The following is a 24,370-nucleotide window of genomic DNA, read 5'->3' as shown; positions in this document are numbered from 1 at the left end:
TGATTCTGAAAAGGTGCGTTAGCAGATGCATGTGTCTCTCTGGATAGAAAGTTAATCAGAGAATAGATCGTAATTTTCTATGGCAGCCTAAATATTTTAATGTCCGCTCTCCGTGTCACTAATGCTCATTTTTTTAAAGGGGAAAAATAAAAATGCTTCTGTGCTCCAGTTTTAAAATGCAAAGGTATGATGTTATTTGTCACCATGCCCAAAAAAGTCCTTACTCGATAACTTTGCCAGAAGAGGGAGAGAGAGAGAAGGCAAATATTCCCCCAGCTGTTTCCTGTCTACAGTGTCTGTGTTTTGTAGATAAATGTGAGGATTTTCTCTAAATCCTCCTTCTCTTTGCTAAATCCCACTGTCACTGCTAAATTCAGAGCTGATAGAGCCTGTGCAATGGAATGAAGTCTTCAATTGAAATGTGACATTGCTCTCAACATCTCCCATCTCTCTGGATTTCTTTTTTTTCCCCTTTTTTCTTTTCTTTTCTTTTTTTTCTTTCTTTTTAATTTTTTTTTTTTTTTGCTTCATTGTTTCTGCTAAGCAATTCATTTCCAGACTTTGTACTTCAGAAGCCATGGGAAAAACCAGCAGTCCTCCAACTCAATTATTTAAGTGCTGCTTCTGTGATTGCTTGAAGGTAAATATTTCTTCTTCTTTGAAGTGATGGGAGGGAATTTTCTTCAGATGGTATATACTCTTTTTTTTTCTCCTGCTTACAACCGTTATGCACTTTAGGATTTTCATTGTTTCAGAACTGGAAGTTATTTCTAAATTGCTGAATGTGCATTTCTGGGGGAAATCGGACAAAATAAGCTAGCTGCCTTTGTACAGATACCTCTATGAGCAGAAATTACTGCAAGGTACTTAAGCTAATTCCTTTACTTCTGCCTAGCTTTGCTGGTATGTGACAGAAAATTCCTTTAAGTCTTGACTATGGTTAAGGGCTATAGAACATGGATATAAACTTTGGGATTTTGCAGGTGCAGATGTTTAATTTTTTAAGATCACATGTGTGTGTGTGTGTGTGTGTGTGTGTGTGTGTGCAAGCGCGTGCACAATCTGTCAAGACTTTCCTTTACAAGGCATGCCATAGTTGAAGTGTTATATGTTAGATGATATGAAAGATTTTACAAACACAGCCTTTGGAACTAAGAATCCAGAACTCACTACACTTTTGTGTTCAGAGGATCAAAGTTGGAGTGAAGTTTAATTTGCTCTTCAAAAAAAGAACTCTCTAACTCTTACTGTCCTGACTAGCTGTATGATTTAAACAACTGCATGCTGCCTACAGAACGCTAGAAAGTTTCTAGCAGATGCTTATCTAACTTTTCTCATTGGAAGAGGACTTTCCGGGGTAAAGTTTGGACTTTGGAGTTTTGTGTTGTAAAATCTTGATATATTTTTTTTTTGTTTTTAATCCTCAGAGTTGTCAAATCTTTTTAGGTAAAAATTGGCTGCTGTTGTCAATGCACCCAACTTCTCCTTTCTGATCACTGGCCCCAGTTCAAGTTTCCATTCTCAGCAAAATTATATCCTGCAAGACTTGTGTTTTTTCAATTTGCAAGCACTTTTTAAGCCGCTGTCACTGGGCTTCTTGGAGGGGATTGCCAGAGGGCTCAATTCATAAAAGCTCCCGGCCACTGACAGCAGAATTCAGTTGCGCTTTTCAAAATGTTTCACGGCTAAGACTTTTCTTAGTCCAGTAAGTAGCTTGGGAGTTTAGGTTACAGCGTTGTGAGGCACCTGACTCTGCTGTCCTTGAGATACTGGCACCCGAGGGCCCCCTGGCTCTCACAGAAATGATGTCAGCGTCTCATGTACCCTCTGTTGTCTGGGAACTGGCGGGGTTTTGTTTGTTTGTTTGTTGTTGTTTTGCCTCTCTTCTTAGATGATCATCAAAGAGATGGCAGGAGGCAATCTCCAGTTCATTCAAAGATGGGCAAAAACTGTCTCCCAATGAACTTTGCAGGCTATGTCTGCCAAACATTTTCAGAAGCTCAGCTAGCAAAGTGTCCTTAACTTTTTCCTGGACTTGCAGCAGGAAGTGATTGCAGAGAGATGTGTGGTCTTTCCAGTGTATACCAGTGAGCCCAGGGGGTCCTGCCCAGGGGCCCTGATGATATTGGGAAATCTCAGCTCTGTTTCTTGGAGCTTGAGCAGGGAGAATGCAGGAAGGGAGGGCAGGAGGGAAGGAAAGAGAAGCCCGAGACTTAGATCACTGTTCACTATTCAGGACAGCTACAAGCAGCACACAATAGAAATTGGTGTCTTGACAGAAGGGAAAAGATTGTCTGCACTGGCAGCGGTGTGATTTGCTCATTGTCTGAATGGACAAAAGGCTCCTAGCCTACCTGCCTGGGTGTCCAAATGTAACTAGATGCTCTCCCAAACCCCACCCACAAAGCAGCACATGTGTTTTAAGTCTTCAGTTTTCTCTTTACATCAGCCTCATAATACCCACCCTGACCTGCTGTAAAAGACCTGGAGCAAACACAAATGATCACACCTCCAGTGAGTATTTTCCTATGACTATTCTCCTTCCATGTTAACTGGTCATTTGCATGATGACCCACATACCTGGAATCAATTAATATGCCATGTATTTAAGATTAAAAGAGAGGTCTTTGAAATGTGGATTTGTGAACAGTTCTCTGGAGGAGGAGAGTTCTGAGGTGATTTGGAGTTCTCCCCACCTCTTCTCTTGGGCTCTTTCTTCTTTCTTCTCTATCCTATCTTTCCTTTTTTTTTTCTTGATTTGTTTCTTTTGTGGTTGGCCAAAGAAAAGGCCAAGGGATTCATGAGTCTATGGGACCACTTGCATTCAAGTTTTAACCTCTCAGCAAGTTTGTTGGTTATTGTTTTCTGGTTTGGGAACATAATGTGATAAATTCTCTGATTTTCTATGGGTGTGCTGAACTGTTTTTCTGAGTTAAAAGAACATGTACCAGAGATTCTGTTATGTTCTAGAGTTATAAGTACTGATATTGATCTGACAATGTAATTCTGTAGTGGTGGGGGGATGGGGAGAAGAAATAGAAAAACTATGGAAATAATATTAAATGCTAGAGGTTGATGTGCATTGTTGGTCTTAAATGTGTTATGCTAGAAATAATTGTGAATGGCACAGCTTTGACATTTCATGAAGTTCTAAGTTCACACAGGGTGTAACTTTGAGTTTTCACAAAAGTTAAAGAATTTAGAGGCATCTATCATGGCAGGTGCTGGTCCTTCAGCGTTGTCAACAAAGAGAAAGGTGGAGAAAAAGAGAGGGAAAGAGAGAGTCCCATAATATTCCCAGTTAGACTGAATTTGCTCTGATTTCCACTGGAAATATTGAAGAAGACACTCCCTATTCCTTTTTCTTACTTAGAAAAAAGCAAGGACTGGATGATCCTTTGCCCCTAGCAGTCCTTGTGGCTTGGGCTAGTGGGGGGGGGGGGGGGGGGTAAAGACTTTCTAGGCTAAGGTGCACTGAGAAAATGAGATAAATGTTCAATTGAGCTTTTGCCTCCCCTTCTATTTTATGTCTGTTATTTATGATGATTTGACAATAGAGGGTGGTTTTTTTTTCATCTTTAGCTGTTTTGCAAGCATGGACTAAATATTGACCTTGTGGTAACAAGAATCAGGGAGTTAGGTTTTCTTGCTCTTTAGCTTTTCACCCAATTGCTGGTCTGAAGATCTGGCCACTAAATTAGAAATCTAGTTTTAAATGAGGATGTAAACTTTAGCAGTGGCACAGAGCCATTAAGTTGAGAGTTCCCCTGGGATGGAGGGAGTAGCCAGAACGTGAATAAGCGAGTCTGTTTCTCAAAAAAAAAGTGATGTAGTTGAATGGATGAGTGAGGTTCAAGAGAGCCCTTTGCTAAAATTATGACTCTGGCATGACTCTATAATTCTTTTAAGAGTCTTTCACCTGACAGCCTATCTGTGGCTCTTCCCAATGCTGATGAGCACACACATATCTCTGCAAGCAGAGCTGATCATCTTGGGAGCCTTCCTGGAAGAAATCACATTTTGGTGCCACAAGTATCAACATGGAAAATCCCAGTGATCATCTTTTCTACTTCTTAGGGTGAGGGCACAGACTTCAGCCGGAGGAATCCTGTGACTCAAGACACAGCTGTCTTTTGGCTTTGATCATTGACTAAGTCATGCTAACCAATGGATCCATTGGTAGATTTTGCTATAAAAAATGGATTTGATGACACCTAAATGCCTTCAAGAGCTGAATTCAGAATTCCTGTGATTAAAAAGAAAATACTTTTGCAAGTTTTTCTCTTAGGGTCTTGTACATGGAAGGGATTCTCTGCCAGTGTTTATTTAAGGTTGGAGACTTTCAAATTCAAGAGTACCATTGATTTAGTGTTGAAGTCTCAGAAAGTGGTATCTTAACAGTGTGGTTCTTTAGTATTCTAAGTACTTTAGACTGAAAGGGAAAGTTTCTCTCTAACCCTTTCCTGCCTTCCTTTCTCCTACCTGCCATTCTTCCCTTAAGGTAGATCCTAGAAACTAGAAACTCTCTTCCTCATAGGCAGCCATAAATCCTATAGATCTGACTTTAATCTGCCCCCTCCCCTCCCCCCCCCCCCCCCCGCCTTTCTGTGAAGCAGCTAACCATAAAAATAAAGTCTTGACCTATCTTGGCTGATAGTAGGGCATAAAATCAATCCTTGTTCTGGGTGGGGCGGGCAGGGGGGAGGGGGAGCAAGAATCCTGCCCCATGCTCAGAACACAGAAGAACCAAAAAGAGTCAGAACAGAAAAGACTTCTTGTCTTTCCCAGCTCAGTCAACTAGCATGAAATCCTATCATTTTGTGCAGTGACATTTCTTACCTAGCTCTCCATGCATCTCCATCCTGAAGGCTCCCTCATCATATACAACTTTCATTAGTGTATGGTGCCTTTTTCTTGTTATGAGGTGTAAGCTGTGACCCTTATGCTGGGTGAGGAAAGGAATCCTACTTTTCTGTTATGACCGCAAAAGTCAATTCCTAAATCCTCAATTTTCTTCCTATTTCTGTTTGGTTTATTTGTTTCCTTCTACTCGTGGTTGGGTTAACTGCTGATAGTCCCAGGTAATAAATCTGTGCCTGCCTCTCTCTCTCTCTCTCTCTCTCTCTCTCTCTCTCTCTCTCTCTCTCTCTCTCTCTCTCTCCCTCTCCCACCCTTCTTCTCTCTCTCTCTGATTCTGTCTCAATCTTTCCTCATCTGTCTCTGACTCTCCCCCCACTCCTCTATAAAGATATAACATTTTTCACAAGTACTTTTTTGGTCACTGAAAATGCTAATGAATCAGAACCCAGGGACTGATACTCAGAGTTTAATATTCTGGTCAATAATGAATGACTGTGCCATCTGTGGAAGGGCAATTTTTTTGGAGAATTTAAATTATCAAAACACATTTGGCTACAAGCCTGCATATAGCACAATTTAACCTTTGATAATTCAAACATTGTGCCAGGATCTCAGAGTGGTGTGTGATCCCACTGTCAAAATAACATCTTTCATGTACATGTTTGCAGAGCTCTTAGCCTGTTTCATTGCAAGAGGGAATCTATAAAGAAGAGGTTTGGGAGGACTTTTCTTCAAGGTTCCAGTAGCAAGGGGTTTAAGCACAGGCGGTTTGATACTAAGACATGCTTAGTAGTCCCAGACTCCAAGTAGTCCTTCATGTGCTTTGTAGAAGACTGACCTTCCTTCCGTTTCTTCTGCAGGTCAAGATGCACTTCATGACCTCTTCACATCTCTTCTACCTGGTCCTCTGCTTGCTCACCTTCACCAGCTGTGCCACAGCTGGACCAGAGACGCTCTGTGGGGCTGAACTGGTGGATGCTCTTCAGTTCGTGTGTGGAGATCGGGGCTTTTATTTCAGTGAGTAGCTCTCCCTCTCCTTACACTGCTAAAACTCTAAGGTACATGGCTCTGTAGAGAGTGTGTGAATAGCTGAATGGCTGCCAGGGGCTGGCAGCCATCCCCAGTCTCTGAAAGGCTTCATGTAAGCTTAGTTTTTCAGTGGGGCTTCAACAGGAGATTGAGGATAGAATCCTCTTCCTTAATGTTCTTCTTAGCCTGCCTTCTGTTGATCCTTCCTTCATATTGTTTTAATGTTTTCTAACAGGTGGATGGGGACTCTGGGGTATTGAGAAATTGGGGTTTGAGTTCTCTGGGTATAAAGGAAACATAGGATTGTTCTGTATGCTATAGCACTTGTAGTGAAGTAGTAAGGACTCTAGAAATGTGCCCTTGGGAAAAGAATTAAGGGGACACATTCACAAGATCACCATGCAATACGGAATCACCATAAACAGACAGAAGATGAACTTTGCTTAAAGCTGTGTTTACAAATATACAAGATTTCTGTAAATTCGTTTTGAAATGTCATACCCCTTATACAAGTTGATCCTGATTTTGTTTGGTTTTAGTCATTGCTCACCTTTGACATAGCTCTTCTCTTCTTTCCATCTGGTAAAGGGTAGTTGACAAGATCCAAGCTATTTATCCCATAAGTTGGTCTCAGACAATGGCAAAGTCAAGTATAAATGACAAGCAGCATAGTCAATACTTGCACACAATAAGCACAAACAAAAGGCAATAGTACCTAAGAGAATTGATCACTTAAATAATCTACCTCACAGGTATGTGTCTCACTGTATACTACAAGACAGGGAAAAACTTAAAGCCAGATGCTTCCTCTGTCTAGTTCTTTGAACTATTAGAGAGTTCCAAGAAACAGAGCATGAATCATTCACAACGGTTTATGTCACTCAAGTGAAGACAGCTCACTTAGTTACCTATGAAGCTCCAAATAGATTGTGCGATGACTCACACTTGAAGTCTCTCCCATTTTCTTCCCAAATGCCAGCCTCTCTCTAGGCAGGTGTGTGTGTGTGCGCGCGCTTGTAAGACTAAGGTAAAGGGTGTGTATATATGCCAGTCAGGTGATGAAGATGGGAGACAATGAGGAGACAGCAGATGGGGAGACTGGTGATCTGTACCATGGATTTTGCCAAAATAATAGAAGTATCAAGTTACAGAGCCTCAAAAGTGCTAATGTTTGAATGAACAAATTCCCATTCCACGCCTCTCACCAGTGCTTTCCTTGGGTGAATCCATTTGTTTTTCTGGCAATAAACCTTTCTGTTACAAGGAAGATGAATGGATTCATTGGGTAGATGTTTTTCTGGTAACAAATACGTTATACCTTTAAAGAATCCCATGGAAGGTAAATGTGGGATGTGGATATGGTTCAACAACAGGTTGTAATAGTTTTATAATTTGCTGCTACCAATCCACATTTTGTGAAAGAAAGAAAGAAAGAAAGAAAGAAAGAAAGAAAGAAAGAAAGAAAGAAAGAAAGAAAGAAAGAAAGAAAGAAAGAAAGAAAGAAAGAAAGAAAGAAAGCGGTTCTCCCTTACGCTTGAGAGGATTTCTTTTTCTGCCTTGGTAATCCATTTGTGTAATTTCCTTCCATCCAGTTCACTAGGTAACTGCCAAGCCTGCAAATGCCTTCTGCTATGTGCCAGGTTGAATTGTGATGATCATTCTGACATGCTCCAGGATTTCCATGCATGGTGTATGGAAACTGGATGCTTCTATACCCATGATGTTAGCACTGGATGATGAGAAATTAGAATGGAAAGAATGACTTTAGTCCCAAATAACTTCTCCACACTTAGACCCAAAGAGTATTATTGGACAATTAATTATCATGGAAACCAATGTCAAGGCACTGAGAAGATTCTTTTGTTGGGTCACTACCATGATTAAATTTAGCAATGCATATAGATTTCATTTTTATAAGTTGAACAAAGAATGTTATACAGAGCAGCTCTCGATTTTTAGAGTATAATCTTGGATAGAAAGTGGTTCTGTAAACCATGTGTTGTCAATATTGTTGCTGAGAGGTTATGTTTCATATGTTCTGCCTTACAGAATTCTATCACTCAGGTTGTTCCCTTCTGACCTAGTTCTTCAAGCGAGCAACCAACCCCTTTCACCTAAGAGAGCTTAGCCCCTTTAAATGGTTGTAATTTACTTCGAAACATGCATGGAGCAACTGCTGTGTATCCTAAACATGAAAGTGATGCCTAGAAATGACTTGAGAGTCTGACCTTGCCTGTAAGGGATCCACAATTTAGCTGGAAGGGTAAAAAAGACAGACACCTGCGCATTACCAAGTGTCAGGTGAATGAAACCACCTTGGAGGCAAGATTAGATCCTTACTGCTTTCTTAAAATATTTTGTATCGTTTTTGCCAGGCTCTCCCTTGCCATAAATGAACAGAGCTCTCTCAACAGGCTGCGTGGTGCCAAAGGCCATAACTATTTCCTGTTGAATCCCAGGGGCAAGTTAAGTGCCTAGTCATTGTCCTTTTTTTATGGCTGAAAGGATCCAATTGAATTCGATGGAACTGCTTATTTGGGGTCTTTAGACTCACTGAGAATTAGTTTGTCAAATACTTTGGACCACACTTCTTACTGCATGCTGCCTAGTTACTTAATAAAAATTGCTTTTCTTTCTTTCAATTAAATATAATGTATGTATACTAACAACAACCTAGAGACTATATTTTGGCCATCCCAGGCTATAATGACAGTCTGTTTTGTGTCTGAGCCAATAATTCTTGCAGGCATGAACTGTTGTCAACAAATGTTATTGTTTCCTTTCATCCCCCTGAGATTTACTGGGGGTTGGGGGGGCGGGTGGCACACGGGGGAGGGGTTGAGGGCAGAGTCAGCTCTAAACATTTAGTTTTCAAAATACTTCTTAGACGCAAACATTCTTTCTCATTCAGAAGCCCTGTCAGTTGACACTTAATTGTTTCTTACCCTTATTTTCAAAGGTTTCTTGTGTCTTTGCCTTTTATTTTAAGCAACACTATTTTGGAAGTTCAGAATTTTTTTTTCTCAATAGTATAAGGCACTCTCCAATCTTGGTTCTCAATTTAAACATATGAAATAAAATTACCTCCACCTCTGCCTTTGGCCAATGGAGCCTTACATAACAAGATGTTTTTAATGCTGTTAAAACCGTCTTGAATTAAAAAAAAAGTGTAGTGCTTATGTTTTCTGGAGTAACCCAATCTTACAAATGAGCTGATCTTCCCCTTCAAGCCCAAATTCCAATGATGGACAGTAGAAACAACCTTGTAGATGATCTGTTTTGTGAACATCTTCCCAGCTTAAGTGGTATAGTTCATCCATAATTAATGCAACTTCCCCAGACAATTTATAAAATGAAAGATCTAGAGAAGAGCTAATTACAATTCTTCCCTATGCATCATTGTAAGAGAGTCTATCAACCAGCCTTGTGTTTCCATAGTCCTTGAGGAAAACAGTGGCATAATGGAGATGAACGTGTGTTGGGAGAGACCTAGCTATTATCTTACCAGATGGATGGAGCCCTTATCAAAGGTGTGTCATTGTAACCTCATTTTGCACAAAACACAGCAATAAGTAAAAGAAAATGGGAGAAGACCAGCTTGCCATGGGTATAAGTTTTTGACAGTCATGGCCATTTTTACCCTTTTAATGTGTTGTTGAGAGGCTTGTGGAATTTTTCTTCTTGGAGATATTTTAGGAGCTAATGGACAACCAACTGTCTTGGATGGTTTCAATTAAGAATAACCAAATGAAAGAGAGTTTCTAGGGTCCTTTTTAGTTTTAAGAGTCCATAAACAGTCCCTTAAATAAACTATATTTGCTTTAGTTTGGGCAGTTTAAGCAAAAGGAGAAGTAAATCAATTAGAAAGGAAATCTGGATATCCTTTCCACCATTCCAGATTTATGGCTTTTGTAAAATATACTTCCAATGCATAGTTATTAAGATCAGGTCTGAATAAAAGAATGACATTTGTGTTAAAACATAGTGTTTTTAAAGAGCTTAAGTGAAACTCTGCAATCAACTTTCATTGTTAGTGATTGCATAAACCATCCTAGGTTTGGATTATTATTATTAACTCAAACTTCTTTTCTTTGATACATAGTGCTCCGAAAACTGCTCTGAGACCTGTCATTCATTAGTTGAATGACTTTGGCCAGTGTTTTTAAAACTCTTGAGCTTAAGCATCCTTGTCTATAAAACAAGAAGATTTTGTTAAAGTAAATGACCTCAACCAACTTTAACAGACTTGTAGTCTAAGTTGTAATTAACAAGGATCTGATGCTCTTCAAGAAAAGAAAACACTGGATTTAAATAGTGACTCAAAAGCTCTTAGCTTCCTTTATCTTCTTTGAAAAATGGAAAGAAGGCCCCCCAAAGATAGGAGCTTCACCCATTTAAAGAAAAGTAAACGAAGCCAGGTGCCAGTGGCTCACACCTGTAATCCTAGCTACTCAGGAAGCTGAGATCTGAGGGTCACATTTCAAAGATAGCCCAGGCAGAAAAGTCTCCATAAGACACTTATCTCCAATTAACCACTCAAAAACTGGAAGTGGAGCTGTGGGTCAAAGTGGTAGAGTGCTAACCTTGAGTAAAAGAGCTCATGGATAGTGCTCAGCCCCTGAGTTCAAGCCCACAACCGACTGAAAAAACAAAAATGAAAACAAAGCCAAACCAACTTCAGACTGAATCTCTCAAGGATCATATCAGACCTCAGACATGACCAAATTTACTCAGATTATGAAAGCAAAGGAATACACACTTCATGAAAACAGAGTGACATTTTCCAGAGAAGAAGACTGACACTTCTGACCTTTCTGCTTTCTTGGCTGTGAGGAAAAGTGAATAGGTTTGGTTTTAGCTGTACTTTATCGAGTTACCGGAAAGAAATAAGAATCTGTAGGTTTCTCAACTTTCACCCAAAGTCTTTTTCCACTAAAAGAACATTCAAAGATACAATTCCCCATCATTAGCACTGTTTTGAACCAGGCTGAAAGTCAGCTTAACCATGGCATTCCTGCATTTAGAACCTAATAAATGGCCAGGCGTGTATTTGTGCCACTGCTGGTCAAAGTTAGGGGTGGGAATGGTAACTAGCTGTGGAAAATCTATTCTCTTTGAAGCTAATTGGCACATGTGGAATTTGACTTTATGACCCTGGCCTCATTAGAGCCACAGGACTAATGGGCCATGGACACTGTTAAAAGAAAAGCACTTGTTTTTGTTTTTGTTTTTCAACAAATGCTCAGCTCTATTCTTTAAGCATACCCAAGAGGACCAGTCTCTGTCAGTAAGAAAATTATGGTTTCTGTGCAAAACTAGAAAACAATTTGCATTTTTATGACATGTTAATACTCTCTAAGGCCATCTTCTGTTGGAGAATTATAAATAGGAGAGTGAAGGGTACAAGATCAAGGGCTTGTCCTCTATTGCTAAGTATCCAGGATTTGAAACCCAACTCTGCAACTGACATGGGTGGGTGACCTTGACAATCGTAATTGACCTCATTGTTCCTCAATTTCCTCATCTGTAAAGTAGGGCCTGCAGTATAGTGTTGGTATTAGAATTAAATGGATAAATGGATTATAATCGATTAACTTAGACCTATAGGCTATGCCTGCCACATGCATGTTTGCCATTACATTTATTTTTTTTCTCAGCTGGAATCATTTGCAGAATTCACCCCAAAAGGAGAAATGGATGAAGAAATTAACTAATTATACACAAATTTTGTTTCCTTAAGGGTAGCTGAGAAACACTGTTACCAGTGGTAGTAATACTAGTACTAAAAAGGCAAGAAGAATGTCCTATGCTTGTCTATTCCATTTACTTGTTCAAAATCCAATTATAAGTGGGGCACCGGTGGCTCACACCTGTAATCCTAGCTACTCAGGAGGCTGAGACGTGAGGATCGGGGTTCAAAGCCAGCCCGGGCAGGGAAGTCCATGAAACTCATCTCCAATAAACCACCAGAAAACCGGAAGTGACGCTGTAGCTCAAATGGTAGAATGCTTGCCTTGAGCTGAAGAGCACAGGGACAGCAGCCAGGCCCAGAGTTCAAGCCCCACGACCAACAACAACAACAACAAAAAAAATCCAATTATACTGGTTCACATATTTTTTCTTTACCTCACTCTTGATGGGCAATATGAATTTTTACATTGGACAAGTAAGGATTGTATGTCATAGAGATTTTTGTGACTTAACCTCATAATGGATACATAACCAAAGCCAAGCATTTCTTGTTTAGTAATTTGCATTGTTTAAAAGCCTAAATGTTGTACCAGTCCTTCTACGATGGATAGGAAATAGGAATCCTGATAATTGTGAAACATTTCCTCAAAATGAGGTATGAGGGAATAACGTATGTAATACGGTCTTACATTGTACCTTTTGGAAAAATTGAGAAAATCCCAATAGACCAGAACTTCCTTGGGGTGCAAAAGAAGTCTTCTTAGAGTAGCTGCTGTTATTGTATAAAAGCCTCCACAGAATCCCCTCAGACAGAACAGGGCAGCTCACGTGTGACCTGAAGAACTTCTCCCTTGGCCAACTTCAAATCTGCTTTTCTCTCTCCTAACAAACCTTTAGTGCACTATTTCTTGCTATTCTTAGCTTTGATGTCTTTCCCAAACTATCCATTACAGAATAGCTGTTTAAAGCACCAAGCATCTCTTTGGGGTTTTGTAAAGTGGAATATGAGGTTCCATGATGCAGGTGAGCCAGGTAGGAAGACACTTCCCCAACTTGATGTGAAAGAAGAGGTGAAGAGGTGGAAGGAGCCAGGGAGGGAGGGGGTGTGATCTGGGTGTTAAATACTCATTCAGTTGTTTGCAGACCATTGGTACTGGACTGGCTCATAGCTTCAGTGGCTGGAAGAGTAGATATTTGGGATCCCAGAGCAAGTTTAGTACTCTGCAGCTTCAGTGGGATTCCAAATGTCTGGTCCAGACATGATGCACATGACAGCTGTCCTTGGGGGCTCCATTAGAGCCAATCACCTCTCTCCAGCATCCTTCCTTCGGCTTGCATAGCCTACACCAAAGAACCAGACACACTAAAAACAGGCATAAGGTACCTCCCAAGAAGACATTGGAGACAATAACAGGCTGCAACATCTTTGCCCCTTTTATGTAGCCAGTCTTCTTTGACAACCATGGTGGCAAAAAAAAAAAAAATCATTTTGCTGACCTGGCAAAGTTCCATCCTACACCTCTCCATGAAAGATCAACAGGCTCTTACATCCCAAAGAATTACTTTTGGTTGCCTGGAAAGTTCAAATCCCTTATTAGCTGTTAGACTAAGGAGATGACAACAGAGCATTTTGTTTGTCTTTATCTATATGTGAGATCATGTTTGAAACATAGCAAAGAGCTGTTATTTGACATGCAATTCCCTAACTGCAGTAAGCTGCATGCCTATTTAATGCATTGTTTAGTCTCACATTGGCTAGATCCACTTAAAGAAACACTTGGCAAGCTCTTGGTTTTCATTCTTGGCATAGCTGCCCCTTTTCATTTTTCACTGAACCTTAAACACCAAGAAAACCCCTCTTTTTAAGCCCTCACTTTATATCTGGCATATTGTTTCATGTAATTTGCCAGAACCATTGCACGTGGCCCTCTGCATTTGTCCTATGCTAATTAATGGCTTTGCAATATTTGATCAGCAGAAGCACGGACACAAAGAGAAATTGTGCAAGCAGTAGAGACCACACAGTTTTTAAATTAAAACCTTTTGCCTTAAATGCTCAGCCTTTCTGCACGGATAATGGTTTCCATTCTTTAAAAAAAATAAAGTTGTCTTTCTGAACCCAGTGAAAAGATACCCAAGAACCTATTTCTACCTCCTTAAAACCACCTGATGGTGAAAAGGAAATATCACTGAAGATTACTACAACTTTGGAAGGTCTTAGAAAATAGTCTTGTCAAACACCAAGACTGACACTCAGGGAGAAGAGCTGTGTCCAAGGTCACACAGATAATTAGAAACAGAAGTAGAAGGACATACTGTTGATTCTGTTTTCTGATCTCATTGAAGTGTTCCTCCATTTAATGATCTCAAACCATGCCCATGTCAAAGTTACCTAAAGTGCCCCGGAGAGGCTCTAATCAGGTTCAGCCACATGAGTAAGATCTCAGTAGATCCTCCAAACTATAAAATATCACCTGATCTGTAACAAAGTTAGAATCTGCCTGCAGGAATTTTCACCTTAAAGTGATTCTCTACCTGTCCCAAATGCACTTAAGGCATTTCAAGTCCATTTCAGGTCATAATTTAGACTATTACTATATGTTATATTATTCTGAGTCTCTGTCACTCTCTCCAATGTTAACTTTGGTAGAACTGCTTTGGAATGACTTAGCAAAGTTGTGTTCCTGGAAAATCTGAAACAGCTTGACCAGTTGTTGGATCAGCTCTTTTTTTTTCTGGAGATTTCTCTGATGATCTCAAGCCAAAAGAAATTTACACCTGATGACTTTGCAGACTCACAAGCAAATAACAGGATCTCTCCTGATTTTCTCCTTTCATTTGTGGCCTTTAGGTGGTACTAGAAAGACTGTTGAGGGGCCTTTTTATACTTTGAAAATCCATCAGGCTATGACAGAACTGCCAGGCCGTTCTGGGAAGATGGCACTACCTTTGTGCCATTTACCCTGATGAAATGGGTCTTTCATCAGAAGCAAGTGATTTAGAAAGACTGCACTGAGCCAGCCCACAGGCAGCCAACTCCTGATTATCCATGAAACTGGGGAAAGGAGCACAAGAGCTAGAATTCTGGACTGCACTGATTTGAACACTGTAGATTTCTCTTCTCTCTCCTCCTACCCTATCTTCAACCCCTTTATGAAGCCAGGTGGTTTCTTTTAAGATCCTTCTTCATGTTCATACTATGCGCTTATCTTTCCAAGAAGTGCCATTAGCAATAGGAGTTTCAACCTCGCCATGTTTGAAGTTTGGAGCCATATCATTTATTTTTGAAGGAGATGGCTGTCCTGTGCATTATAGGATATTTGTTACTATGTTGGCCTCTATCAACACCAGTAGTCAGCTTGTCTTACTTGTGATGACCCAAAATGTCTCAAGACATTGCTCAATGTTTCCTAGGGGAGGACAAAATCACCCCCAGTTGAGAATTTCTGAACTATATATGTCTCAAAAAGAGAAACAACTAGAAAGGTGATGAAAATCAAAAGCTCATGAAGATTTCCTAAGTGGAAGATCAACTCAGCCATGGGTCACTGATTAATCCAGAATTTGTGGCCCATTGCCTGGAATAGCAATGAGAATAGTCCTTGTGCTGTTGAAAACTTCCCTCTGAAAATAATACAAAGCTCTTCCTATAGGCTCTCTTATTGAACTCATTATGTTAGAAGTAAAGGCAGGCAGAAATGGCCAGGTACAAAACTTAGGTACCTGCTTAGAGGTTTGGTTGTGACCACATGAATCAAAGGAAAATGAAGGGGAGCTCTTTGGCCTCAATATTTGATGGCAATCCCTTCTTAGTCCTGTCTCGAGTCCTTACCTGTAAAAAAGTTCAAAAGGCAGTAGCTACAACTTTTCTCCTTCTTTCTCGTGATTTTCCTATCTGAGTAACATCATATTCATTTTATTACCCAGAAACATTAAGCAGTTCACTGTTTGGGCCTGACTCAGTTCCCTGACTGAACAGTATTGTGATCTTGGAGAAATCATTTCATGTCCTTAGGCCTCTCATTCTTCCTCATAAAATGGGAAATAAGAATATTTTTACCTCAGAATTGTTCTGAGACACAAATACTGGACTCTGGAAAGTGAAAGGCTATCCTGATATATCACTGGTAACTGATTGAATTGGATACTTTGCTTTGTGTATTTACTCGCTAGCCACAAATTAGCTCAATAAAATCTTCTGCAATAATTATAACCTAGGAAAGTTAATTTGGTAGTATAGTTTCTTAAACTCTGTGTGTGTGTGTGTGTGTGTGTGTGTGTGTGTGTGTGTGTATGTGTCTGTTGGTCTGTCTGTCTGTCTGTCTGTCTGTGTACCAGTACTGAGGCTTAGAACTCAGGGCACCTTACTCTCATTTGTCTTTTCACTGGTGCTCTACTACTTGAGCCACACTTCTACTTCCCACTTTTTGGTAGTTAATTGGAGATGAGAGTTTCGTGGACTTTTCTTTCTGGCTGTCATACTTCTTAATTAAGAAGAAAAGCATCTTGGCATCTTATATAGTCATATATCACTTTTGCATTTCAGCTGCCTGAGAGTTAATGAATGGGTTATTCGAATGCTTATTCAGTATGACCCTTTCCTCTCATTGGCAGAAGCAGAAAACAGAAGCAGGGGGCTGGGAAGGTGGCTCAGTGGTAGAGCGCTTGCCTTGCATGCCTGAGGCCCTGAGTTCGATTCCTCAGCACCACATAAGCAAAAAGAAAAAAGCTGGAAGTGGTGCCCTGGCTCAAGTGGTAGAGCGCTAGCCTTGAGCTGAAGAGCTGAGGGACAGCGCCCAGGCCCAGGCCCCATGACCGGACCCAAAAAAAAAAAAAAGAAAAGAAAACAGAAACAGCCTATTACCTATTACCTATTACCTTACCACAATGAGATACCTGAAAGTGTTTGTCTCCAAAGAGGTGATGGGTAGTTACTGAAGAATCATACAGAAGCAGAAGAATCTCATTCTTCCAAGTCAGCTCTTGATAACTTCTGCTTTGCCTCAAAACACAGTGTTCACCTGCAAGAATATATTACTAATCAGAAAAATATCTTTGCTCTTTCAAATCATTTATAAAAAACCATTTATAAAAAAAACTTTGTTTTCCAACTTCTAGCACCTATTGGATAGTTAAATGTCAAAACTGATCAGCCTAACGATTGGATCCTGAATGTTCATAAACCCTAGTGATTTGGTAGCTTGGGTAGTTGGAAGAAAGCAAGAAAGGAGGGAGGGAAGGAAGGAGGGAGGGAAAGAGGGAGCGAGGGAGGAAGGAAGGAAGGAAAGAAGGAAGGAAGGAAGGAAGGAAGGAAGGAAGGAAGGAAGGAAGGAAGGAAGGAAGGAAGGAAGGAAGGAAGGAAGGGAGCTAATTCCATTTTAGTTAATTTTACAAGCTAATGCATTTGGAATTGCTAACTCAGAAGATAACCACAACAGGTATTATCAATGCATTTTCTGCCTCTACAAATTCTTGACTTGTTAGCTTCCATGAAGGTCTTCCATGAAGAAGCTTAGATTTTCCTACATATTTTGAGTTTTATGTTTCTTTCCATTAACGTTTCCAGCCGCTCATAGACATATTTAGTTTGGCAGAAGGTAGGGGTGACTCATGGAATGAAGAAATTTGAAAGCAAAGCTACTGAAAATGGATCTAATTTCTTTTTAGGGTAATTTGGAAGCGAGAAATTGATAATTTGTCTAATTTTTTCTGGTTTCATCAGCTGTTACACTGCCACATATTTGTTCCATATGGATGTTTTGTTGTTTTGGAAACACATAACCAATTTCAGCTGCAGCTATATCTCATATGGTCAAAGAGTAAAACTATTGCTGGCTCATAGGCTCATTATGATTGGCTGGACACCCTTAATCAATAGCTATTGCATGAGAAAAAACAGGAGCAAATTGAAAGAAACCTTGTTTCTTCCTATGGATCCAATCATTTCACTTGGGGGTTGCAAATGTTCTCTATTAAAGACACAGTGATTTTTTGACATAGATAAAACTGCACAAAAATAGGAAATAATTCTAAGATCAATGGCACAGTCATACGTTAAGCTTCCTTGATGATCAAGAGTCTTTGGGTCCTAAGTCATAAGAGCCATAAGACTTGTGGAAGGCATCATACCCTAAACCTAACCAGCATTTCCTTGAATTATTAGTGTGACTGCTTTATAGAAACCTCTCTTACCAGATAAACCACGATTCAGTAAATATGCAAAAGTACCAAGATGTGAAAGCCAAAGACACAGAAGGGCTTATTTTGACTGGTTCTGAAAAAGATGTTGACCACTTAAAGTCAGTGAGTTAGTGGTTTCAATGTAAATGATTCTGATGATTGCCACTACCACCTATAAAACAACAGCAATGGGGTGGGAAGGTGGCTCAGTGGAAGAGTGCTTGCCTTGCATGCGTGAGGCCCTGGGTTCAATTCCTCAGCACCACATAAGCAGAAAAAGCTGGAAGTGGTGCTGTGGCTCAAGGGGTAGAGTGCTAACCTTGAGCTGAAGAGCTGAGGGACAATGTGCAGGCCCCACAACCGACAAAAAAAAAACAACCACAAAAGAGCAATATTAAAGAACAAGAAATGTTCTGAGAACATACATCAACATTGCTTAGTTAGTGTGTTAAGATAGTTCTAGAGCCTTTCTGCTCAAAACAACCTAAAGAAGAGAAAATTTAAAACACCTAACAGCTTAGGAGAAATGCCTAATTAGAAGACTCTCCTAAAATGAACTAAAAAATGTATTTAAACCAGATTCAGAGGCATTTATTATTACGCACAGTAGGATCTGTGGAAAATATTCCCCAGAAAATAATGGGTGACCCTCATTTCAGAGGAGAAAAAATAGCCAGGCACCAGTGGCTCATGCCTGTAATCTAAGCTACCCAGGAGGCTGAGATCTGAGGATCACAATTTACAGCCAGTCCTGGCAGGCAAGGCCATGAACCTCTTATCTCCAATAAAATACAGAAAACCAGAAGTGGCACTGTGGCCAAGTGGTAGAGTGCCCTCTTGAGCTGAAGAGCTGAGGGACAGCACTCAGGCTAAGAGTTCAAGTTCCATGACCAACATATATACATATATATGTGTGTGTGTACACACATATATATATGTGTGTGTGTGTGTGTGTGTGTGTGTATGTACACACACACACACACAGAGAAGAGAAAAAATAGAAAATCATGGGAGCTCAACTTCCACTGAAGATTTAGACAATGGCTTTGGAGCCAGATCTGCTTGTGGTCATTACCAATAAATAAGGTGATTTTCTGTACAGAATTCCCCTTCCTTCAAGATGGCAGCACCTTTCCTCAGAGGAAATATAGAACTGTTCTAAAGATAACCCCTGGATTGACTCTCTATGAACCTGAAATTGGAACTCCCAATTGTTTAAGCAGCAATTTCTAATCGCATCACTAAGGTCAAGAACTGAGCTCAGGAACTGAGCTCTAAACCTTAAGATGTTGCCCAATTTCTTTTCCAACAAATACATTTTCAAGTATAGCCAAGCTAGAGGAGCTTCAACATACATGTGCATTTTACACCTCTCCCTTTGCTGCCTTTGTCATGACTAGTCAGGGTCTAGTAGCCTTTTTTATGAGTCTGAATTGACTAAATCCATTACAGCTCCAATCAGGATTTAAAAGAAATCATTTAAAATGAGAAAAATGTATTTCTCTATCACCTGTCAGGAGGTAAAGTATAAACTTAAAACATGCAGAGAATTAGTCCCTTGTAACTCCAGCTTGGATTTATGCAACTGGTATTTCAGAGTTCTTTGGGCACTAGAGTGGAAGGACTTGGAAGGGATGTCTTCATCTTCTCCGGAATACTGCTGAGCACAGAAAAGATGCCAAGGTGAAGATTCTACAATTAAATTGCTTATTGATATAACTTCCATACATTAAAGTACCAAAGCAAAAGCTACCAAGGGGAGAATGCAATTAGCTCCATACCTAATTCAATTTCTTAAAATGGATTTTTAGAAATTTCCATGAAACAACATTAAATGTTCCTTCTAGAAAAGTCCTTAGAGACTGTTTTGCTGACATTAATTCAATAGATATAGGGCAAGGAGTCAGGAATATCACTGTAATACAATATAATGTGGGCTGAGTATAAACGAAGCAAAATAAATCATTTTGTGCTAAGTTGGCTTTAGCATTCCCTGACCTATGCCACTTCTGCTTCTGATATCTAGGGTCTCTGGATACAAACTATCCATCTTTCTCTTTTATTTAATCCAAGATGCATTTATTGCTTTTGTATTGTCACCTACACACTAGGATAATAACCTCTGGCTCAAAGGAATACAACAAACTTTGTCTTTCCAGAGCTCTTCCTCAGACACATCAAAGATACAATTCAACTCAAATTGAAAAGATAATCACCTTCTTCTAGTAAAGGAAGAACCCAGATCTGGAAAAGAAAAAAACCTACAAGAAACCAAAAACCCTGAAACTTCAATAATTTAGTGATCATCAAAGGGACATTTCTTCAAAAGCAAGTGGAAGTTTGGGCCAGTGACCTTGTAAAGCAGGAAGGGGCCAGGTTCCCGACCAATGTGCTGGGTGGTTTACACAATCACTCAGACTGTTTAGGACAGTGCAGACAGTCAAAACCAAGTCTTTGGACTAAGTGAGATGTAGCATTATAGTTTGTTTTGCACCAAGATCCAGAACAGCTGTTAGCAATTCATGGGAAGATTACACGTGTCCCTCCTTCCAGTCCCTTCACTGTTGAAGTCCTTCCCATCACTCACCAAAACGATTGCAACAGCTTCCTCCATGATTGCTCTGTGTCCAATCTTGCCTGACACCAGCCATCCCACCCATGAGATTAATCTTCCTCAAGCCCAGTTCTGATCACTTCATTCCTTTTCTAAACAATGCCAGTGACCATTCATGCACAGGCTAAAGAGAGTCTCAAACTTGACAGCAAGACATTTTATGGACAGCCTCTAGCTGACTTTGTGACTCTGTTTCCTAATGTCTTCCCCACAGCAGAGCTTACAAACCAACAATCTGTAAGTCATATCCAAGCTTTGTAAGTATTTTGTTTGGCAAATACAGTGTTTTCATAAAAATGTGAATCATTTTCCAATATTTACTAAATGACTCTTCCCTTCATGTTGGCACATGCTTTCTTACTTTACCAAAAGCTGCACCACTTTCTATTGCCTTCCTCTGCCCACTTCACTTCCTTGTATCACCTGCTTCAGGCACTGAATCACTGACTCGGTGGACTCATAACATTTACAAATGCCCCCCACGTATTCCAACATCCAACCGCGATGACTTACTACCATATGTTTTATTTTCCTAGACTTGCCTTCTGTTCTCTCAAATGTCACCTTCTCAGTAAAGCCTTCCACCATATGTCAATTTTCTTTTTCTGAAGGAGGAAAACCATCATATTACTCTTAAAGCACTTGTAATCTGCTCTATTTTGCTCTTTGTGTGTGTGTGTGAGTGTTCATACCTCACACCATCTGGTTAACTCTGAGCTCTTCGGAGGTGAGGGCTATGTTTTTATTGATCTCTGAGAGATCGCCCTCACTCTATCATACCCAGTAAGTCAACATCTGCATGGAATTCATTAAGTTCCCCATTTTCCTTTGCACTCACAGGCCTAGTCTAGCTGTGTGTGTGTGTCCGTAAGAAGGCAATAATTCATTTGAAATGCAGACATGGCTGAGTTGGAAGGCCCCTGTGGACTTTCAGGCATTTTTCAAGTAGGGAGTGAGAAATGCTGTATCTAAAAGAAACTACTGAGGGAATTTAGGTAAACAGAATCTGATCCTCTGTGTTGGAAGCTGGCTATGATCTCTAGATTAAAACATTCTTCATACCTCACAAAGAGCATCAGCAATGCCTTAGTATGCTCAACTTGTGTTAGTGTTCTAGGAGTGAATATATTCCTGAAGCTTCCACTGAGCCATTGCCAGGTAAAGCACAAATATCCCAGAAAGAAAGAAAAAGAAAGGAAGGAAGGAACGAACGAATGAACGAACGAACGAAGGAACGAAGGGAAAGATAGGAAGAAAGAAGGAAAGAAGCAAGGAAAGAAAAATGGAAGGAAGAAAGGAAGGAAGGAAGGAAGGAAGGAGGGAGGGAGAGAGAGAGGGAGGGAGGGAGGGAAGAAAGGAAGGAAGGAAGGAAGGAAGGAAGGAAGGAAGGAAGGAAGGAAGGAAGGAAGGAAGGAAGGAAGGAAGGAAGGAAGGAAAGAAGGAAGGAAGGAAGGAAGGAAGACAGGCAGGCAGGCAGGCAGGTGAAGAATTCTCCCTGCTGCTCTGAGTAAGGACTTAGAAAAGAACTCTCATGCCTATTTGCCTTAGCAGGAGGGCTGTCAACAAGTCACAAGGTTACAGAGTCAAATTTCAGCTCTAAAAATGGATCCAACTTAATGAATTTGGATTGGAATGACCAGTTGTAAAACACTGACTAAAAAGAAGAAAGTCACTCTTTTCAATGTAACTAAATTCAGCAATATTTTATTGACCACTGTGTATCTAGCATAGTGTCAGAAGCCATGAGATAGCTAAATAAGAAAAACAGAGGACACATTAATATTAATGAGTACCTATCATGCTCCCAAATGGGAACATAAAAGTGTTGTCTGAAGGTCCTTCAAGCTGATTTTAGAAGGGACACTTGTCCACATGTAGAAATAATTTCCATAAATTTACAGCATTAAAGGAAATAGTATATTTTTTAATGATTTTTTTAATTCTTTCCTGGACATGGGAGAGTTCAAAACATGCCATTGAATTTCTAAATGAACACCAAGCATATTTTGTTCTCTTTCCTTCATACACAATCCTGATTAAAAGTCATGAAGAATTTGTCACTTCATTTGCTGCTTAAGAAAGGCTAGAAAGATGATGTGACAAAGTTGCTTTGATTTTGAGTTGATGGAAAGCTCTTGACAGAAATCCTTCTCTTTCTGAAGTTGCCAGGGCCATCTTTCCAACTCAAGTTCAAGGACACCTTCAAATTCTACCAGGAATTAAAAGGTTCACCTCCCATCTGACCTCCAAATCCCATAATCCAGATAGGATCTGATGCCGAGAACAGCAGCATTCTCTGCTACTTCTCTTTCAGCACAAGTACTCCTCAAAGCACAAGGAATTTTTTTCTCTAAATTAAGCAGAATTCCACCTGTGAGTGACTGGACCTGTTGGCATAATATTTATCCTCCTATTAGAAAAAAATATTAGGTATCAAGAAGTACTTTTCATCTGAAGTGAGGAGACCTGGATATCTTGACTAGGTTTGAATAAACTGGTTGTAAAACCAGAGCACCTTTCAGTCATTCTCTTTTACAACACAGGTACAGACACTCCTGACTGCCTAACAAAAGAGGTTTTTGTGAGGAGGGAATGGGATAATTCCAAAGAATCAAGACTCACTACCAGCTTCTAGATAACTTGAGTGAAGACTTCTTAGAGTCAAAAAGATGCTGGGCCAAGAAGATGTCCTGAAAGCTGAAAGTGGGTTAGAAAATGCATTTGTGCATCTTCCTCTAGACTTTGGGGACTGCCTTTTCTTTTTATTTTTTGGGTCAGGTATGAGTTCTGTGGACCAGAATGACAAAGGCAAAAGGAGGAGTCGCTATATTATTGGTCAGTAGTTTTCAGATTTCTCCATCTCATGAGCAGGGATAAGAGGTTAATTAAATACATCTCTCGGGCAGCAGAAATGATCAAGGCTGTCCCTGCAAGATAGTTGCTTCAAAAAGTAGGCTTTTGTTTCAGGGGAAAAGAAAATCTCCCACAGAGAAACATGGAAAGCCGACGTGAACTATAAATAGGACTATCATTTATGTCAATTATAAATAGATTTGTTCCCTTTTTGATTAGAAGATTAATGCTAGCTAAGTCTGTAGTTGAACAGAAATGAGGGAAGAACTGACAAAATCTTGTTCCACTCTAACAAATTTGATACCTCTTTCCTTCCTGTGGTGTTTTCTCTGGATTTACCCTTAAATGAAGTTTTTTTTTTTTTCTGTTGGGTTTAGAATTCAGTATCCTTTTTGAAGTACATTTGCTCATACTTCATCTGCTCTCATTGCCTTCTAAAAGAGATAAGATACTTCTTGAAGGGGAAAAAATATGAATACAACAAAATGAAACAGAACTATTTCTTCAGATGCTCCTGGAGTGGCCACAATGTCCTGTTAGTCATGCTTTCCACGAAGGAGAATCTTTACCAGATTTCTACCTATGTGCAGAGCCTTAATAACCACATAACTGCATAGTGACCAAAAGAATACTGGAAAAAATATCAATGAGGGGAAAGCCAACATCTCATAGGCTGTTTCAATGGAAGGCTTATTGGGTATAAAAGAGTGTTCCTTTCACTCTAGAGGGAGCACAATGTAGAGGGATCTCAGCTCTTCAGGTCTGGTTAAGCCAACTCCTTGTCCCCTGATCGTGCTCATGACTCATCTCTTCCCAGGGCCAGAAAGAGAAATGGCAGCTTCTCATCCAAGCTGTCTACTAGGTTCATCCTGGGACAAGGAGTTGAGGATGGAGTGGCAAGGTGTCTCAGTTGTGTACAAGGCAAAATGGAATGCAATGAAATATCTCCTTTCTGCTAGAATGACAAGACAGTCCACCTTGCCCACTATCCAGCTAGTGCTGTGGGGGCTTTGGATTGTAGCTATCCCAGACTTACTTGGCGTTAAAGAAAGGGCTATAAATAAAGATGTCTGCAAGGAAAAGGAGCATCAGTGATTAAGGACCCCTCTAGGAAATTGCTCCTTCACCTGACATACCTTAGTT

General features: G+C 40.1%; 1 protein-coding gene across 4 annotated transcripts in view; it reads left to right on the top strand.

The window, feature by feature from the left end:
• The first annotated feature begins 467 nt into the window (after nucleotides 1–467).
• Nucleotides 468–24,370, top strand: part of Igf1 (insulin like growth factor 1) — a 70,015-nt gene continuing 46,112 nt past the window's right edge. Inside the window, exons 1-2 of one of the 4 annotated variants that reach the window (XM_042693207.1) lie at nucleotides 468–640; nucleotides 5,721–5,877. In XM_042693207.1, coding sequence (XP_042549141.1) covers nucleotides 578–640; nucleotides 5,721–5,877 — 220 coding nt within the window. In that variant the 5' untranslated portion in view covers nucleotides 468–577. Of the gene's footprint in view, nucleotides 641–1,618; nucleotides 1,706–2,472; nucleotides 2,515–5,720; nucleotides 5,878–24,370 lie in introns of those variants that run through there. The other 3 variants (XM_042693204.1, XM_042693206.1, XM_042693205.1) reach the window with 3 other exon arrangements.

The sequence above is a fragment of the Dipodomys spectabilis genome, unplaced genomic scaffold, assembly GCF_019054845.1.
Source record: "Dipodomys spectabilis isolate Male_0828 unplaced genomic scaffold, ASM1905484v1 ptg000163l, whole genome shotgun sequence".
Classification (NCBI taxonomy): Eukaryota; Metazoa; Chordata; class Mammalia; order Rodentia; family Heteromyidae; genus Dipodomys; species Dipodomys spectabilis.
This window is presented reverse-complemented; position numbering and strand designations above follow the sequence as displayed.